The sequence below is a fragment of the Protopterus annectens genome, chromosome 4.part0 (genome assembly GCF_019279795.1).
Source record: "Protopterus annectens isolate FY-2018-M chromosome 4.part0, PAN1.0, whole genome shotgun sequence".
Taxonomy (NCBI): domain Eukaryota; kingdom Metazoa; phylum Chordata; order Ceratodontiformes; family Protopteridae; genus Protopterus; species Protopterus annectens.
In genome coordinates this window covers 1476706906-1476726530 of record NC_056733.1, presented here as the reverse complement: position 1 = coordinate 1476726530, position 19625 = coordinate 1476706906, and the positions used below count along the sequence as shown (strand labels likewise).

Below are 19625 nucleotides of genomic sequence, written 5' to 3'. Positions count from 1 at the left end.
CAACCCTGTCTGTGACATCCAGGAATAGGTGTGGAAATATGTTGGATACAAAAAGAAATCAGTGGTATCCTTCAAATTCTCAGAAAAATCCAGTATGCAACCTATACTGGGTCCAAAACAAACCAAGAAACAGCTTTGCAGTGTGGAGGGTGTGATGTTCACTTCCTAAATTATGTTATGCACTTAGTTCACTTAATGAAAATCAAAATGTAAAATATAACTATAAAATATGTGCTCCAAAATAAACATATAGAAAATAGTAGGTAGTTCACAGTTAGTTAAAATTGGAATATCCTTTACTGAAACACAGAAACAAGTGATCCTAGTCGAGTATAATGAATGGATCAAAAACATTCCTTAGTTGTAGCTTGACTTTTACTGTTGACTAATACAGCATCATTAATGTTATTAAGGAGAACTGGGCCATAATTACTGAAAGCTCATACTTAATGGACATCCTTGGAGAAGCTTCTTCCTTTGTGTACAGGAAAGCCAGGAACATCAGCAGCTGGGTTGAAGGTAGACCCAGACCACAGGATACATGCACCAATAAGTGTGGAGCAAACTGTGTCTTTTGTCAGCACATACAGGAGACAGACATGGTTTTCTGTCTGTATTTAACGAAAATTATTAAAACCAATGCCTGAGGTGACTAAATTAATGCAGGTGGTTTACAGGGCTAGCTACAATGACTGTAAATCATTTTATGTGGGGAAAAATGCTCAACAGACTTAAAAGAAGGATTTCTAGCCAGCTTTCCGAAATTAGAGCCACGTGCAAGAATAATCCACTGGCTCAGCACCTGCAGCTTCACAAAAGACACAATGCTTTAAATTTCAAATTATTGACCATGTGGTCCTCTTGGAACTGGAAGGCGACATCCATAATCTTTTAGAGGAGGGACGTGGCTCATGCCTGCCACTTAGGTGACACCAAGCAGGAACGCTAGGTGTTTCACCCTATTAAGCACAGATGTAGGCAGCCTGAGCTGCCATACTGCATTTGCACCTGTGTGCCAACTGGTACGGGGTTCTCCATCTAGGGAGTGGGTTGGACCCCCCCCCCAACAGGACCAGCAAGCCGGCCCACTCCCTATAACCAAAGTCTCACCACTGGAGAATGTACTGGCTGAAAGGACTTCCCAGTCCTTGCCTACCCAAGGAATGCCTCTCCCCCATCACCAGAAAATGAATGGATCAAACTGGGTGACTGCAATGGAGCCACTGGGCAAGCACGTGTTGGGCGGCACCAAGAAAGAAACATCAAGTATACTTTGATAGCTAAATCAAAATGTAGACGGACAAACCTGTCAAGCATGATGTTCAGGTCACAGGAAGGAAATGGCCTTCTCTTAAATTCAGCAAAAGAGCTCTGCCATTCTGGAACTGTTTGACAAGCATGTTCTGAGACACAGCCGTACCATTCATAAGGTCATAAAACAACAAAAGATGGCAAAAACTTGCTCTTTTACCAATGAATATCTATTCATTTATTCAGCTATTTATGTGGCACAGACTGGGACCAAGGATGGAAAATGTGATCTTGTTACATAAAATATTAGAAACAAACTATTAAGAAAGATTTGCTCAATCTATGTACAAGTCCTGGGTAAGACAGCCAGCTTTCTAAGCCACTCACTAACTGAGAAAAAAAGTAGACACACCTCTACCCTAGCAAAGAAATGCTTTTAGTTGTCAGAATAAGTCTCCCTAGTCAGGTCCTTCCAAACAGCCTCCAAGATCTTGGATGGTAAATATGCAAGAACTAAAGGGGTTACACTGAAGCAGCTAAGCCTTGAGACACAGACAGCTGTTTCCCCAGCTGCTGGGATCACTCACCCAGTCTGGGGTGATCTCCAAAATGGTTAGGGAACTTTGTGCATAACATCTACCTCTTATAAGCCACCAAGGGTGATAACAATGAATAGTGATCTTTCTTCACTGAATCTGGCTAGCAGTCATGACATCAAAGGGAAATTCTGGAAAGCCATTCAGGAACATTGTCATCCTCAATAGAAAAGCATTCACTGCACTTTCACTGCCCGTTCCCTTAACACTCTGTTACAGTGAGCAGAATGGAAGGAGGACCACACCTTGCAGCAAGCTAACTTCCAGGGTTCCACTTTCCTGAAGCATATTCTGAATGTAGGATTTTCTGACACTCAGTTCTAGTTAAGAGCCTGCTTTGCAGCTTATGGATTCTGCAACAATGTTCACCTTCCCCAGCGTATTTGCTGCTTCTAGGAAGATGCCATGGTCAGGTTCATAGGTTGGTACTAGGCTATCAGCCCTAGAGCCTATACAAGCCTAGCCATAACAATTCCCTGGCTATTTCTTCCCACACTATTTACTTCCCTGGACCCCTGCCAGTGGTCTACTGTCAGACATTCACTGCTTCACTGCAAAGATGACAAAACTGCATTCCTTCTTGCTTAACTACTGTATCACACTTTGACTGCCTGAACTTATTATAAGGGGAATTTCAGTTCCATCTCGAGTTCTGGAGAGCAAGACACTTTTAGCTCTTGCATGTTTATATGAAGATCTCTGTTGCTGACATTTCTCTTACAATGAATGAAGAAAGATCCCAGATGACGTCCCTCAATCCATCAATGAAGCACCCATCATAAGTACTTTGTGATAGGCTAAAATTTAAATGAAGGGACACTGTGGATGCTTAACATCATTTCTGTTTCTTTCCAAACTTACATATACTTAGTCAGAGGATGCCATTTCTCAGACTATTCCCTTTTCTCAAAGATATGGTCATCTCATGTCTGGTATACATCAGTTTGGGGAGGGAGGAAAAGCAAGAAAGCAAGTTTAATGGAATAAAGCAACGTTTGCCAGTCACTCTTTCCTGTATTTTGAGTACTTTTTCTTTTTCCCTTTTGATGTTCCTGGACTCTGCATTGCAAATTCCAATATTTCAGACAGATGCTGGCCTTCACTGTGTTTCAACTGATCTGAAGTTTTGCCCCTAATGTTGAACTCTCTGTTGAAAGACAAGTGAAACTGCTTTTACTTTGTTTCTAATTATAAATTCTTTTTCTGGTGGATAAGTAAACATTCTTTGTTTATCTAGCAATTTCTGATATGAAAAAACAAAAAGAGAGTTCTAAGGCTGCAGCTATGCAACGTATATTGACAGACCTGTTTAATAATATCAGTAATTTCAAAGGGGTTTACCATCTCAGTACAATGCCATTTTACCTCAGGAAAATGTCCTGATGCTTGTGAATGGAACTTATCCGGCTGGATGGAGATACAAAATTATGGGGAAAAAAAAGTCTATGCACCACTGTGTAGAGTTTAGTAGCAAGGGTCTGACCCCATCAGGAGACCCATTACAGAAAGATAATGTTGCAGCTACTGAGACTTGCAATGTGTCCAGAAGTAGAAGCAGGGTGTGTGGGGGGTACATCTTCCTCTGTATTCAAATGCAGAATAGAAAAGAATACAACCACCTAGGGTTTTCCATCTGGAAAAAGGAGTGCCCAAGAAACATGTCATTCTCCATCCGAGTGAAGGCACCAGTGTATGGCTACTCATAAGGACTGCAAATAGGAGTGGATGTGCATAAGTTCTGCAGTATCAGATTACTTGAAGTCAATTAAGTTAAGCCTGAAGGGTTAAATGAGACAATCAGTGATGGCTTTCTTTTTATTTTTTGTAAACTGGGAAAAAAACGCATGGGAGGCACTCTGCTAGTAATATTACTCTATGGCCACCAAACCTGAGGGTGAAGTTATGTTAGTATCAATAGTTCACCTATTCATGCCTTCGAGCCTGACTGAAGTACTTACAGTAACCAAGCACTGGTAAAGTATGCTACATTCAGCCAGGGACAGCCCACTGTACAGTATCTGCTATGAAGCTTCTTGAACAAGCCACCAGAAGCCAGTCATCTAAGTAAAGGAATAGCAGGGGACCCTTCCTGAAGGGTCTCACTCACCACAACTAATAGTTTGGTGAAGACCCCTGGGGCAAAGAACAGGTAAAAAAATGTCAACTTGTACAGAAAATTACAGAGTCCCTGAGTAAACACCACCTCAACTTTTATTATAGTGCTTTAAAACAAAACCCCTTTAAAACAGATTAAATCTGGAATCACTACTAAGGTCCCCAAATTCTAACTGGATAGATGTCCATCATCATGATCCAGACACAGAACAGTACCTACAGGATCAAGGACTGGCACAATCAAGATTTAGAATGTGGTGTAATCAAATGTACTCAATGAAGTTGCAGTGATCTCAGTTGGCATAGAAACCTATAGAACAAAGACATTTCAGGAGTAGCTGCCACTTTCCCCCCACAGAGACAAGCTCCATCAGACCTAAGCTAAGACAACCCGAGAAACTTATCTTGGACTAAATAATCTACAAGAACAGCCCATGACAGGGAGGAGACCAAAGGAGTTCTAAGACATGGTCTTCACACGCATTCAAAACCCACTTGTCAGTTGTAATGCGTCCCCAGGCAAAAGCAAACTTGGAGAACCATTTGGAATGCCAGGACTCGATACCAGCTCCCAGAATGTGCAGACTAAATTACAAAAATCCAGACTTACACATACTAAATCAGAGGATGCCATTTCTCAGACTATCCCTTTTCTCAAACATATGGTGATCTTGGGGGTTGGTTATACATCAGTCTGGGAAGGGTGGGGTGCAAGAAAGCAAGTTTAATGGGAAAAAAGCAAACTTTCCTATTGTGGATAGCGCTGGCTAGCAGTTATGAGTTCTGCAATTCCCATTTCTAAGCTTGCTTCATGAAAAACTTAAAGAGCCTCAGAGGAGTCAAAACTGCCTAATGCTTAGCCTCTGTCTAGCAATCAGAAGACTTCTTCCTCTGGTAGATTGGATTGGTCTGGCACAGAAAAAGAAAGATGACAGAGAACTGCACATACTGTCATCAGCAGGCAAGGTTTTCTCCTCTTATGGAGCACCACGATTATCCTCAGATAAAAACATCTACAGACGGACACAGTGAGGCACCCTGGTCTGGTGATACTCATTCTGAAACAGAAGTTGGTCAACCACGTCATCTGGTACTGACATGCTCTACATATAGCTCAGAAATTAAGCACAGGAAAGCTTCTTCAAATACACAGACTTGCAAATTTTACTGAAACAGTCAAATCTTTTGTTTTAACTCGCAACAGAACTTCGTCAGACTGAAAAAAAGGACTAGAACTCAACAGCTTTCAAAGCTGAAAGATGACGCATAGTCCCTCCAATAATTTTGTAAACCTCACTGAAATTAACATAAACTAGGAAATTACAGATAATGTAGTCATTCAGTCCTGGTGGTCTATAAGAGATTAACAACACACAAGAAAATTCTCCTTAGTGTAGCAAGACGTTTGGATTTCAGTCTCTTAAACCCAAATTTACTTCTTTAGGTATGTAAAAGATACATTTTAGAAGCCCTCCACAATGACTTAATGCAACATTCAACTTCAAAAGACCCAAGACTGAATAAAACACTGAAGTCCAAAAGCACTTTAAAAAGGAAGTGACTGAAGCATTTGATATTTTACTGCAACTATTTAGCTTTTAAATGTTTTATTCTGTTTAAACAATTTACAGCACTTAAGCAGCAGATTCCTAAATATTTATAACATTTTTACAACTCTATACTATATAAAAAAATCTACATTTTAGAAATAATCACTACCCTCCCACATTCCTTCGAAGCCTTTCTGAAAGACGTGCAAGCTAAAATCAGACTCTGTTCTTACTCAATCCCAGGATAAACTATATCCTGAAAAATGAACACGTTCCTGTTCATACCTTATACCTCCTTATTCCCCTTTTTTCACTGACTTCCTAACTCCAATCAATTTCTCTCCCTGACACTAAATATGCCATAACCCCATTTTCTGTATCATTTCATATTGTAATTCTTGCATGCATTTTACTAAAAACTGGCTAAAATTGCTCTAATAATTAAATCACTGTCATACAAGCTGGATCTATTTTTAACCAGTGTTGTTACATTATTTCTTGGTATAATTAAACTTTAGATGTTTTTGTACTTTTTTCCAATAAACATCTTTATTAAATTATCAGGAATGACACGGGCAATCTTACATGTGTATAAATGAAAAACAAACACTGACACCACTTTAGTTACAAATGTAATACATTACAGACACCACAGAAACAACTGTAGTTGCAAACATTACACATCACTTATAATCTATCCAGTCAATGTTAGTTAAGCATTATATGGCTCATCAAATACTGCCTCTTAAACCTCATTCCTTCTCTGCGTATATTGATCCCACAATTCCCATTTTTTCTATGTAGTTTGTTCTGTCCCTTTTATCTTCTTCTTTCGGCTGCTCCCGTCAGGAGTCGCCACAGCAGATCAACTGCTTCCATTTCTTCCTGTCCTCTGCATCTTGCTCTGTCACACCAACCACCTGCATGTCCTCTCTCACCACATCCATAAACCTTATCTTAGGCCTTCCTCTTTTCCTGTTACCTGGCAGCTTCATCCTTAGCATCTTTTTCCCAATATACTCTGCATCCCTCCTCAGCACATGTCCAAACCAACATAATCTTGCCTCTCTGGCTTTGTCTCCAAACCTTCCAAACTGGGCTGACCCCGTAATATACTTATTCCTAATCCTGACCAACCTCGTCACATCCAGTGCAAATCTTAACATCTTCAACTCTGCCACGTCAAGCTCTGACTCCTGCCTTTTTGTCAATGTCACTGTCTCCAACCCATATAACATAGCTGGTCTCACTACCCTCTTGTAGACCTTCCCTTTCACTCTTACTGGTACCCATCTGGCACAAATTATTCCTGACACTCCTCCACCCATTCCACCCTGCCTGTATTCTCTTCTTCACCTCTCTTCCACACTCACCATTACTCTGAACTGTTGATCCCAAGTATTTAAACTCATACACCTTCACCACCTCTACTCCCTGCATCCTCACCATTCCTTTTATAAAGATCCCAATTCCAACTGTTTTAATCTGTTACTATATTCACTACTTCTAGTAATGTTGGTCTAGACTTTCATTTATATTTTCTAGCAATTGCTTTTTAGTAGACACCATACTTTTTGAAGTTTGGAAAGTTACTTTTCTCAAAAATTTTTATAGTACTTTGGAGCTTTTCTCCCTTAGCCTCCACTGAAAATGGGTACCTACCCAGTCAGACATTCCTGGTAAGCAAATGTCAATAAACAAATGAACAATATGGTCATTTAATGTTTATTGTTGTCACAGTCAGTTTTCATCTAAGTAGTCTAGTATGTTTTCCAATAAATTTTCCATAACTGAAGATTGACTTTGTTTCTCTTGAACTTAAAAATTCTTTACACAGTTCTTTGCCCAACACAAGATTAATGTTCCCCCCTTATGTTTTACAAATTGCCTTTCTAACCAGGTCATTACAAATCAAAAGAAGCCTGCACACAGCACAGTCTAAGGTACAACAGGCAATATGAAATTCCAATTGCAAAAGCCATACTAAGGGTTTTTCTTTTCCAAATAATTCCTGACCAAAGAATCAGGTAACACTATCAACTTCTTGTCTGTTTGACCTCCAAAGGATGACAAAGTGGGCCTAGGGCTTGATTTTTCTGCTTTAAGGCTAGGGTGACAGAAGAGAGTACTCAATGTCCAGATCTGTTCAAAATTTGAACTTCTCATCTTGTGAGACAGTGGCAAGATAAGGTCTTTGAGCACTTCCTGGGCTGAAGAGATTACCTCAGTCTGCATTCACATTTACACACACACACAGACACAGACACATACACAGACACAGACACACACAGACACCATTAACAGTACACAGGCAGGGAGCTTTTAATAGACATCTGCCATTTGCAACGCTAACAGACTATTAGCAAGCCGAGGCTGCAGAACTGGCATCTTACTGAAAACTTCCACACGTACAATTTTCAAGGCTACTCTTCTTTATTACCCAAGTGCAGGTCAAGGATCCTGCAGGGGCAGAGATGAGGGAGCAGAGCTGACCATTTAGTCGTAGCCCAGGGGGAAAAAAAAGTTTACTCTAGTCAAGTCATACAAAACCGAGGTGGTGAAATCATTTTTTGTAAGACAATAACTTAGTTATATTAAAAAAAGGATGGGGTGAAGGAAATTTTCCTCCAGCATGTGCACTGAGTGGCCTCATCTACCACCGAGCTTTAATTGAAATGCTGCTTCAGTCAGTATGGTTCACCCTAAAGGGTCTTTAATGGAAGACAATCAGATGACTTATGTCCACCAGTGTCCAAGAGGGACCTCTGGATTCCTGAAAAGAAAGGTCATGCAGAGGCATGCTAACAAAAGAGGAATAACCATTTCTGTCAGTCTCAGAAACAGTTTCTTCTTACCTCCCTGCCTGACAGGACTCTGAAGTGGATGAAGAACATCTTGTGGGACTACAGCCATGCTGTATACTGACCTTCACCCTCTTCACAGGAACAAGACGACCAGCAGGCACAAGCTGGGAGAAGGACAAGGAACCATAAGCATGACAACAGCACCAGCAGAATACACTGCTTGTGAGTGACAGGCCTCCAAAGGAAACTGTAAAGGCATCAATGTCTAGTCCCTCAACATGCACTCCACCATTTCCAAAAAAAAAAAACAGATGATGTCCACTAATCACACACAACCTCACCTACTTGATCATGTCTACCCAACATTGGATGTTAGTGAAAGCCCTGCACATGAAGGAGGGTCTGATGAAGTGTGTTCAATCCTTACTGGAAAGCCTTTGACCTGTAGAGGTGAAGGCAGCAAACTCTTTGTGTCAAAGTTCAACCTCATTCAGATCTCCAGGACTTAAGTAGCTAACTGAAAGAGACATGGCTGGCACATGAATACAATCCTAAAAACGGCTACCAAGGAGGTGTCTTTCGTAATCATTTTGGTTATCTTCAGCAGACAAGTAGCAAAGTATAACCACATATTAGCTGTTGTTTTGGGGAGGGGGGGGTCCCTTCTCATAACAGGTGACCATGTGATGGCAAGTGTTCCTATTTTTCTTGTAAACTTCACTGTACACTGTAACCCCCTGGACCATGGGACACAAAAGACCCACCCCAGCCTGATGGCTTAGCAGGTCAGGAATGCAACTGGGCACTCATTGGTAGAAGAAAAAGAGGCAGAAGCCTGCCTGTAGTGTCACACGTGAAATCATAAGAGGGTTTTAAGCTATGAGCTTTGTGAAATCCCTGACATGCTAAGCCACACTTGTCCATATAGTATGCATTCTTCTTATGTCAATCTACTTAACAGTCCAACAAGATGCCTCACTCCCCTAACAGAAACAATATGGTACTGTCTCATCATTCCTCTCTCTGCCATCAAATTACCTACTTCATGGACTAATGTGACCCCTGGTCATTTCAGCCATAACTTCAATCTCTCTTCACCTTGGCTGGCCACTAAAAAAATAAAAGTGGAGGAGCCCTTCTTTTACATCATTCTTTCAACTCTACTCGTCCTCTGACCAAACTCCTACCTCCTACTGGTGCATTTACTCTATCAAACTCCAAGCATCGATCGTAGTATAACAGAAAAAGACAGCCTAGGGTGTCAGCCATTATACACTGGGGGCTAGGTGATTTATTTATTTATTTTTGTGTGTGTGCACACCTTCTCCCAGGTGATGCTTTTGTCAGCTCTCTCCTAACTACCTCAGCTCCTTGATAGGCAAGCCAGCCTTGGCTGTTCACTTCCATTCATCCTGGACACAGTGCCCAGTTCACTAATCAAGTCTGGGACATCTGCAGTAGAGTCAGGTTTCCATAGTCTATATCACTCAGCTGTCACATAAGACAATTGCCACTTTTTCATCTCCTAATCATTTACGTCCCCCCCCCCCAACTCCTAAATGTGCCTAGGATTGCTAAGGGGGTCTTCCTACTCATCTTTGCACTAGATATCTTCCCCGTTGTAGACATCCTGCTGCACTGATGTATGTATGAAGCTTCTCCTTTTGCCCTTGATACGTGGCCTGACTGGGACATTGTTATGCTGCAAGTCTGGCTGTTGTGTTCCTTCCCCATGAAGAGAAGGCAGCACCAATGTTGGACATACTTCATGATATGGCGATTGCAGGCTCATTTGGAATGCTTAACATATTTCAGCATTAAATGCCATAAACTACCAATGGGGGAATGCTCCTGTGAGATATGCAAGCACTAAGGCCTGAACTGTGTTAACAGCATGAAAGAATGATGCAGCATGTGGGTCATTATGTGCCCTCCTGTTTGCAGATGTAATGGCCTCGGTCAACAAAGGACGTGCAAGAATCAAGAGCCATTGAAATAACTCCTAATTAAGGAGACTCAGGAAGGAGATCCCACCTGTTAACTCTAGAGGACTCTCAAAAGTAATTCCAGAGTTATGCTGTTTTGGCAAAGTGTGGGGCCTTCAGAAACACACTTATGAGTAAGCTCAGTGAATTTTTATTCTTGAACAGCATATGTAACCTAGGAGACATTCACCTTCTAAAACCATGGGGTAAATTGACGGTGATTTCTGAGAGGTAGAAGTTGATGGATGAAATTTAGTGGACACCCCTGTGCACAGGTACCTTGAACAGTGGAGTTAGGTGGGCTTCACAAAACCATCTGATGGTGTAGGTGTGGTCAGGCAACACTTCAAGGAAGGATGCTTCACCATAAAAGATGCAGGCACGGTGAGCATAACACATGGGTATCACAAGCTAAATCAAAAGAAGTGTCCAGAAACATGAAGGCCAGTGAAGTGCCTCTCATCAGAAAAGCAGCTGTCATTTAAGTCCTCAAGCAGCACATATGCAAAAGAAAAAAGGGAGATAGCCCTTGAATTTTCAATAATAGAACACACACACACACACACACACACACACACACACACACACACACACACACACAGACACAGACACAGACACAGACACAGACACAGACACACACACACACACACACAGAACCAATTACAGTAGTTAGGGCAGATATGCATTTACCTCTGCAAACTTGAGCCTTAACATTGACCTCTTCCCCACAGAAATTCAGTTTTAAACATTTAAAAAGCAATTTCATGTAGCCAAGCTGTATTGTAATCCTAATATTGATAAAACCTAATGTAAAACTGACACTTTATACTGTATAAGAGCTGTATAATACTATTTTACAAAAAATGTATTAGAACTGTATATGGACTTTCCAGAGATTTGCAACTATGTAAAGCTAACAATCAATGATATATGAAGCATATATTAAGTTTACTTGCACTGTTTATTGCTTGTGTACCCTGATCAATGCTGAACAGGGTTGATGGACCAGCCAACCTACCTGCTTACCAAGTAGTACGCCAGGAAGCAAATAAATAAAATAGGGCCTGCAAGCCAGCCGAAAGAACAAAAAAGCAGTCAACCAAAATATTGGGGATTCTCCAAACTGACAATTGTTCTATAGACAACTTTTTCAGAGGGGTGAGGGTCACATAATGAAGTTAAATGACTAGACTTTAACAAAGGACACTTCATGGTGCTTACATGACGATGGCTAGTTTTGCCGCTTTCTTGTAAAGACATTTTTTAACAAATGTCCACTGGTCAAACAGCTAGCTTAACTGTATGTACTGTAAATAATAATCCTTGCATTTACAACTGTAAACATATAAACATAGTCTGTCTTGTCACTATATTATGTACAACTCTGTGCATTATTTATTCTATGTATAATTTTCTGCTTGTGTCTTGCACCATGTTGCCTGGGTCATAGCTGAAAAGGTTCTGTCAACCAATCAATTTACCTGGTTATCAAACTGAACTAAGTACAGTAAAATAAAATAAAATAAGGGGTTTCACGGAAATGCATCACATGGGACTCCAAAAAACAAAATAAAAAAAAAAGACACACAGCCTTATTGTCACAGAAAACATTTTGCAACTAAAGTTCTCAGTAATAAAAAATATGCGATGCTCAGTTTGATAATAGCAATTCTAAACTAACAAAACAGCTAAAAAAGAAATGCTCAATAATATGAAATATATAATGGTCTGCTAACCGTAATTTTAATATAATGAAATATCATTTTCACTGCTATTTTTGCTACTAAAACGAAGTGTAAATTCAAGCAGGTCAAAACTGAGACTATATATGGAAGACAACAAAATGTATGCACTGTACTAAATGCTACACATCAGCCTCTCAGCCAAACACTGCTGAATCGTGTGGAATTCCCATGACAGCCAAGTTCCAGAGGCATGACCTAATGACAGGAAACGTCAAAGAAGATATGCACATGACAGTATGTGATCCAAGTATGTGGTGACAATTGGAACAAGCAGGACCTACTACACAGTGCACAAAGCATGCTTCACAGAAAAACAGTACAGCAACTGTACATTTCAAGAGAAAAGACTCCTACAACAACTCTGCACTCCATAAACTACTTCAAGTACATTTTAGCTGCTGCACACTGCAGCAAGTGAACAAGATGCATTCAGTGCATTCAGCAAAGGGATGCACACTGCATCAACTGGGTGATTATAATACCACAATGCACGTCACCATTATGTTACATATCAGCACCCAGAACCAGCTCAGTTTAGATGATATGCACAGTCTAATGTTGATAATGCACATGCCCTACAAAGCGCACAATGTAGAGATTTATACAAAGCCAAATATATACTGCTGTTGGGAAACAACAAGCAGAAAGGAAAACTGAACAACAGACTGCACATTAAAATTCAAATATATAACAGAGGCACACTGCAGTGGCTGTGCAAAGTGGTGGGTGATTACCCTGAAATGTAACGCTTGAGGAAATTCTTACCAACTGCATACTGCTGCAGGTAACTATGTTAATGTAACAGCATACATGCGCATCTGTAAACTGTGCTCTTTGAACAAGTCACATCTCCAAACATGCATATCTGTAAACTGTACAATGTTCTCTCTCTGAACAAGTCACATCTGCAGAAGTACATGTCTGTAAACAGTGTAGTTTTCCCTCTGAATGGGTGACATCTGCTGCAAACTGTAAAAGTGTAGACTGCATGGCACAATGGATGCTACTGCATAGTATAAAATATTAAAATGTTATGCCATTACCACTAGCATTGCTGTAGTGAGACCAAACCATATTACCCGCAAAGTGCACGTTTGAGGTGGAAGATGGATGCTGAAAAGCAGTGAATAAACATCAGAGTACAGGCATTAAGTGTGATACAGGGGATTCTTGTATGCTATCGAGTAGTGCCCTACATCCATAACTTATGGTGGGGAACACATGCAGTACTCAATAGATGTGCTTTTCTATGTATTCACTGCAACAAGTAATCATACAGTCATTATTGCAGTCTGAAATACAACAATAAACTGCACCAAAAAATACAAACTGCAATAATTGTGCTCCATTTACATGCCAAGCATTGGTTCACAATGTCAATGATGAGTAGCCTTACAGTGCTTTCTTAAGGACAGCAGGATCCATCTAATTAAATGACCTAGTCATTACAAACATAGGGGATCAATGTTCCACACCGGAGGTAAATCCCTCATTGGTGAGATCGGACCACAAACTGATCACAATGGACATCCACATCCCAACCCCACCCCCAGCCAAGGAAACCACAGTGAAAAACCTCTGAAAAACAAACTACACTCTCCTCAAGACAGAAGTAGGAAGCTTCAAAGCCCCTGAGAAATTGAAAAATGTTACCCAAACCGCAGAATCCTATACGAACGCTCTCTATATGCACCTACAGGAATGCATGGATCGTGCCATCCCAGGTAAAACCAAGGATCACTCCTCCAAATATAAGAGACCAGTCTGGTGGACCCAGCCATAAACAAGCTATACAACAAAAGGAGGAGACTACATGACATGGCCAAAACCCTAAGACGGACGGCATCCCTGATCAGTATTAGCAAGAAACTTTGCTCCACCATAAAAGCCTCAAAGGCAAACTTCGAAAGAAAAATTGCCAAAGACTCCAAAGATAATCACAAGGCATTTTACAGTTACATTAGGAACCTGGGAGGAAACACCCAGATCTGCTCAGAGCTAGTACAAAACGGCACAAAATACATGGAACTGATTGACATTGCCAACATTCTGGCTGACAGGTTCAGTGCAAATTTTACCCCCCCCCCCCAAAAGGGCCTGTGTCTATCCCGGATGAATGTAGTCCCCCAGATATCTTTCAGACACACAGGTAAAAGCAGCCCTCTCCAAAGCTAAAAACACAGCGTCCATGGGACCGGACGAAATACCAGGCTGTGTCCTGCAAGAGCTCCAGGAAGAACTAAACTCCCACTTAAATTCACTATTCCAACTCAGCCTTAAAACAGGTTATGTACCCAAGGAATGGCGTACAGCAACAGTGATCCCTCTCCACAAGGGTGGCCCCACAACGGATCCTGGTAACTATCGCCCCATAAGTCTGACTTAGCCTAGTTTGCAAGGCTATGGAGCGTATCATTATGGATCTCATAAACAAAGACATTGGGAACCTCCAGACATTGGACCCTACTCAGTTCGGTTTTGTTAAAGGCAGATCTTGCCTCCTAAACCTGGTTGACTTTTTTGAAACAGTCACCAAAGCCATAGATGAGGGTAAGGCAGTCCACACTGCCTATCTGGACCTCGCTAAGGCCTTCAACACAATACCTCACTCTGGAATCATAAACAAACTAACCAGCTTAAACATCAACCCATATGTCACAAGATGGGTTGCGAACTGGCTTACGGATAGAACGCACGTGGTCAGGGTTGGAAGTGCCATGTCCGACTCTAAACCTATTACAAGTGGAGCCCCACAGGGCTCAGTCCTGGGGCCCCTCTTGTTCGGTATATACTTCACTGAAGTACAGGCCAGTACAAAAGGACTGTGGTTTACCACTTTCGCTGATGATTGCAAACTAGGAGCCATAATAGACTCCCCGGCCGACACAAGCATTCGCCAAAAGGGTCTTATGGAGACAGATGCCTGGTGTCAGTGCCATGGCCTCAAGCTTAATGCCAAAAAATGCAGAGTCATCCCCTTTGGGGGAAAACAAGGTGCCCACTAATTACCACATAGGAGGTAATCCACTAAGTACAGAAGAAGTAATTAGGGATCTGGGGACCCAGGTTGATAGTAACCTCTCCTTTGACAATCATATTGCCAAAATAGTCAGAAAATCCTTCTATATTGCCCATCTTATAACTAAAGGGTTCTCGTCTAGATCTAGAGAGGTCATTGTGCCCCTATACTCATTACTCATCAGACCCATAATTGAGTACAATGCCCCATTTGGGATGTACCTTACCCGGCACCTGCAGCAGCTGGACAGACCCCAAAAGTTCCTCACCAAAAGGATCATGGGCCTCCAACAGTTGCCCTATGCAACTAGGCTAAAGAAACTACAGCTCTACTCAGTTGCTTACCGCCTGCTCAGAGGCGACCTCTGCCTGACTTACAAGGCCACGTCCAACCCAGAATTAATGGACATGCTCCAACTTAAAAAAAAAACAAATCCATTAGAGCCACATGCTCCTTGGACTTAAACCTCAGCACAGCAATAAATAGGATATGCTGGAGGGATAGATTCATATCCCAAAGGCTTTCCACACTCTGGAATAAAATCCCAATTCATGTAAGACAAAGCCCCTCGCTGGCCCTCTTCAAGAGAAATCTTGATGGATGGATAGGTAACCGTAAGTTTGCACCTGGGATCACTCCAGTGGCACTACTGGGCAGAGGCTCTAGAAGTTAAATTATAAGGGAGAGAGCCGAACACATTTTCGGCTAGGCTTATAAATGCCCTAGGGCAGATAGCCTAGTATAAACCTATGAACCTATAAGTCATGATTCAGCATGGGGCCTATGTTTTTCACTGCAGAATCATCACTTTGGTGAGGGAAGCAGGAATTGACCTCTGGTGTTCAGTGTGTATAACTGCAAACTTTTGTTATTCAGAGAACAGGCATGAACATCTATTCCAATATTATATGCCAATGACTATCTACTCATGCACTCCTTAAGAAAACCTTTGAGAAAACCAATAAAATAAGTCAAACAAACAGATGTGACAAGCAACCCACATCTTGAGACAACTCTTATGCAGTAAATCAGTATCACAGTTAACAGAAGGGTCAACATGCAGTACAAAGAGGTTAAAGAGTTCTCAAAGCTACTGTGGGCTATTATGACAGGCACACTTATAACATCGCATTAAACCATTTACCTGTCCGATTGTTTACGGGAGATGAATCAAAACTGGTTGATACTGCCTTTTCCTGCTGTTTGAAGAATTCTCGGGGGTTATCCGCCCGCTGAGCAATAATGGCAGCTGCTTCCTATGTGGGACATAGTCAGAACAAGAAAAAAAATATTAAATGACAAGTTCACCTGAAGAAAAAAAAGTTTTTCATCATCTTAAACTGCTGTGTAGTATTAGTGTCTCTAGATCTTCTAAGTGGTATTCTTTCATAATCGGTCTTACTCTGCTGTCATAATGACAGTTCTTTTTTCAGCAAGGCCTTCTTCTCAAAGTGCATTCTGTGTAATCCATGTTCCCATTATATGACAAAGTAAGGTGACTGATGTCTTGTTTCTTCAGTGACTTACAATAGCAGTACTCCTGAATTTACATATTCTATACATGGCAGCAAGGCTGATATTAACATTTTCAAGAGCCCCAGCAACAGTCAAGTTGGGGTTCCTTAGACCATTTCAGTCTAAGTATCAGTGTGTCACTGCCACCCTGCTAAGCAATCTTTTAGTTCATGCCGCAAGGTTTTAGGAGTTGTATGCAAAGACCAAACTGTAGCTACAATTCCTTTGCATTACAACAGGCATGTGACGCACACCATGCTGGCTCATCTCATATTGGGATACTCTCAGTGACTGGCATTTAGTAGCAATGATACTGTATCATAACACTCCTATATACAGGGCCAAGCCTTACATGAAATGGAGCTGTAGACAAAGGCCTCAACAGTGACCCCTCCACTCTCTGCTGTTTCACACCCCCAACATACACACATACATACATCCTCCAGTGCTTCTGCTTGTACCCCCCCACCCCACCTCTGGCTTCCTTCACTATGCACATTACCTTTTTTTTCTCCTTTATCATATTTTCCTTACTTTTCAGCCATGGTTTCCTAGATGCTCTGAACTGTAGTTTAGAGTTTATTAAACAACCCTTTCATCCAGTGATGGTCCACATACAAACTGTGATTAAAGGAAGAAATTAAGAAATTCAATGTTGCTGTTCAACAGTACTTTCCTTGTGTCCTTTTAACACAGCTTAAATAACCAAGACAGTATAGTAACAAATGAATTAAGCCAGCATAGTAGTAAATGAATTAAGCTGGAGCAGCCCCCAGAAGCCATAGGGTTATAGATGCTCTGAGGTGCATTTTACTGAATTTTCACAACCTTTTGATCAACTAGCCACTACTGACCTAAATAAAAAGTAAAAAAGAAATTCAGTCTTAGTTTTTCTTTCAAAGATGACATAAGTTGTGTCCAGGACTTAATGTTCAGTGCTGACAAAATAGCTCACACTAAACTAACAAGGCAAATGTTTGACAAGATACAAAAATCCTATTTGGGAATACCCCCAAAAAAGGGCAGTCAGTGTCTATGCATCCATCTCATGCTAGGTATGAAAACAAAGGGATAAATGGCCATAATCATGTACTTTAAGCATAGCATGCCTCCTCATCCCTACCTCCAAAAGGCATCCACATGCATTACATGCCTGTTTTGTTACTGCTTGGAAAGTGATAAAAAATAATGATCACAGTCGTGTATACCATTTTTTTGATCCACAACAGTACACCGCCCCATACACAAGCTTCTTTATATACCTTTTAGGTTTGTGAAAGAAGTAAAAGACACAATGACAAACTGTCATCAATCCCAACACAAGATATAATGACCTTCTGTGCACACCTCTGCTATTTAATTGCAAGGAAAATTAAAAAAATAAACACCACACCATCCCCAGCTCCCCACACAAGTTACAGTAACCTTCAGCACATACCTCTGAAAAGGGCAGGTGCATTTAAAAGCAAAGGCCACCAGTAAATCCATGTGAAAATTGATTTATACAGTCTGGGGTATGGAGGCCACCAGACCCTTAGAAGCTCTAAGGGTGTGAATATTCTGTGATGTATTTAATGCCTTAATTTTGAAAGATATTTACTTAACTACAATCTTTTTAAGGCTCTACAAAACTGAGATATTTATGTGCCTAGCATTAATTTCTGTGTCCACAGATTTTTGTGTGCCAGAGTACACACACACACACACACACACACACACACACACACACACACTGTTGCTCATAAGTCAGTTCTATCACAAGATACACAAACACACACATACATGCTGCATGCTCACCTAAGAAACTGGAGCAATAGCAGTTCACTTTAGCACACATTTGGGCTGCTGCAGGAAACTAGATCTCCTAGGTAAACCATACAATGACAAGGAGGGCATGCAGATTCCAAATAGAAAAAGCTACAGTCCAGAACTCAACCAGGGCAAAGCACTGTGAAATGGCAATGATACTCACTGTGCCAGTGCACCAATGAGCAGTTGTTTTCACACACATCCTTCTACTGACAAACCACCAGAGATAGCCACCTATCACGTGCAAGATCTATGTTTGTGATGGCATGAGAAAGAAACTGTTAACGTATTTGTTAATTAACTTGTTAATACTGTTAACTCTCCCATTTGGCATGTACCTCACTAAACACCTGCAACAACTGGAGAGGCCGCAAAAGCACCCCACAAAGAGGATCATAGACCTTAAACATTTGTCCTACATGGACAGACTAAAAAAACTCCAAAATATCTCTCTCACGTATCGCCTACTTAGAGGCGATCAATGCTTGACTTACAAAGCCACAATTCCTCCACACCACATGCTCCAGAGACCTCAACCTCATTACCACAATCAACAGAACATGCTGGAGGGACAGGTTCATAACCCAAAGACTGCCCATGCTATGGAACAAACTTCCGATACATGTCAAGCAGAGCACCTCACTGGCCCTCTTCAACAGAGATCTTGATGAGTGGATGGGAAACAGAAAATTCACCCCAGGGATCACTCCAGTGGCTTTACTCAACAGAGGCACTGGGAACTAAAGTCTGGTGGCATGATGCCTGGGTAATCCTATGGACTAGGCTTGTAAAGGCTCCAGGACCATTAGCCTAGTACACACCTACGAACCTATGAACTCTTAAACACCCTGCAACCAAGGGCACCCGCAGACAGGTGCAAGGGGGTGCACTTGCACCCCCCCCCCTGGATTTTCTTAAGGTATCTGTGATGATTTGGCAAAACACACATTTTTCTAACATTTCAACTTACTTTTTTATTCTGTAAAGCCTGCATCGTTCACAGAAGATGTTACTGGAAGTGGAGAAGATGTTATTGGAGGTGGCAGTCACATGATGCATATTTGACAAGCCTCAATTCCTCTTTAAATTGCATCTCTCCGTTTCCATCCGTTAGTTGCATAGAGTTTGGATGATTGTGGGTGGAAGTATCCTGACCTGAACAAACGTCAAGAAACATCATGTGGTGGACTGGACTGGTGGTGGTGTGCACTTAGTTTTTGAAGAACAACAACTGAA

At 41.3% G+C, this 19625-nt stretch overlaps 1 protein-coding gene across 1 annotated transcript in view; it reads right to left on the bottom strand.

Annotated features, from left to right (window-relative positions):
* DBN1 (drebrin 1) overlaps positions 1-19625 on the bottom strand; it is a 1456369-nt gene that overhangs the window by 231750 nt on the left and 1204994 nt on the right. Inside the window, 1 exon segment of the mRNA XM_044069321.1 lies at positions 16210-16321. Within this exon segment, the coding sequence (XP_043925256.1) occupies positions 16210-16321 (112 nt within the window).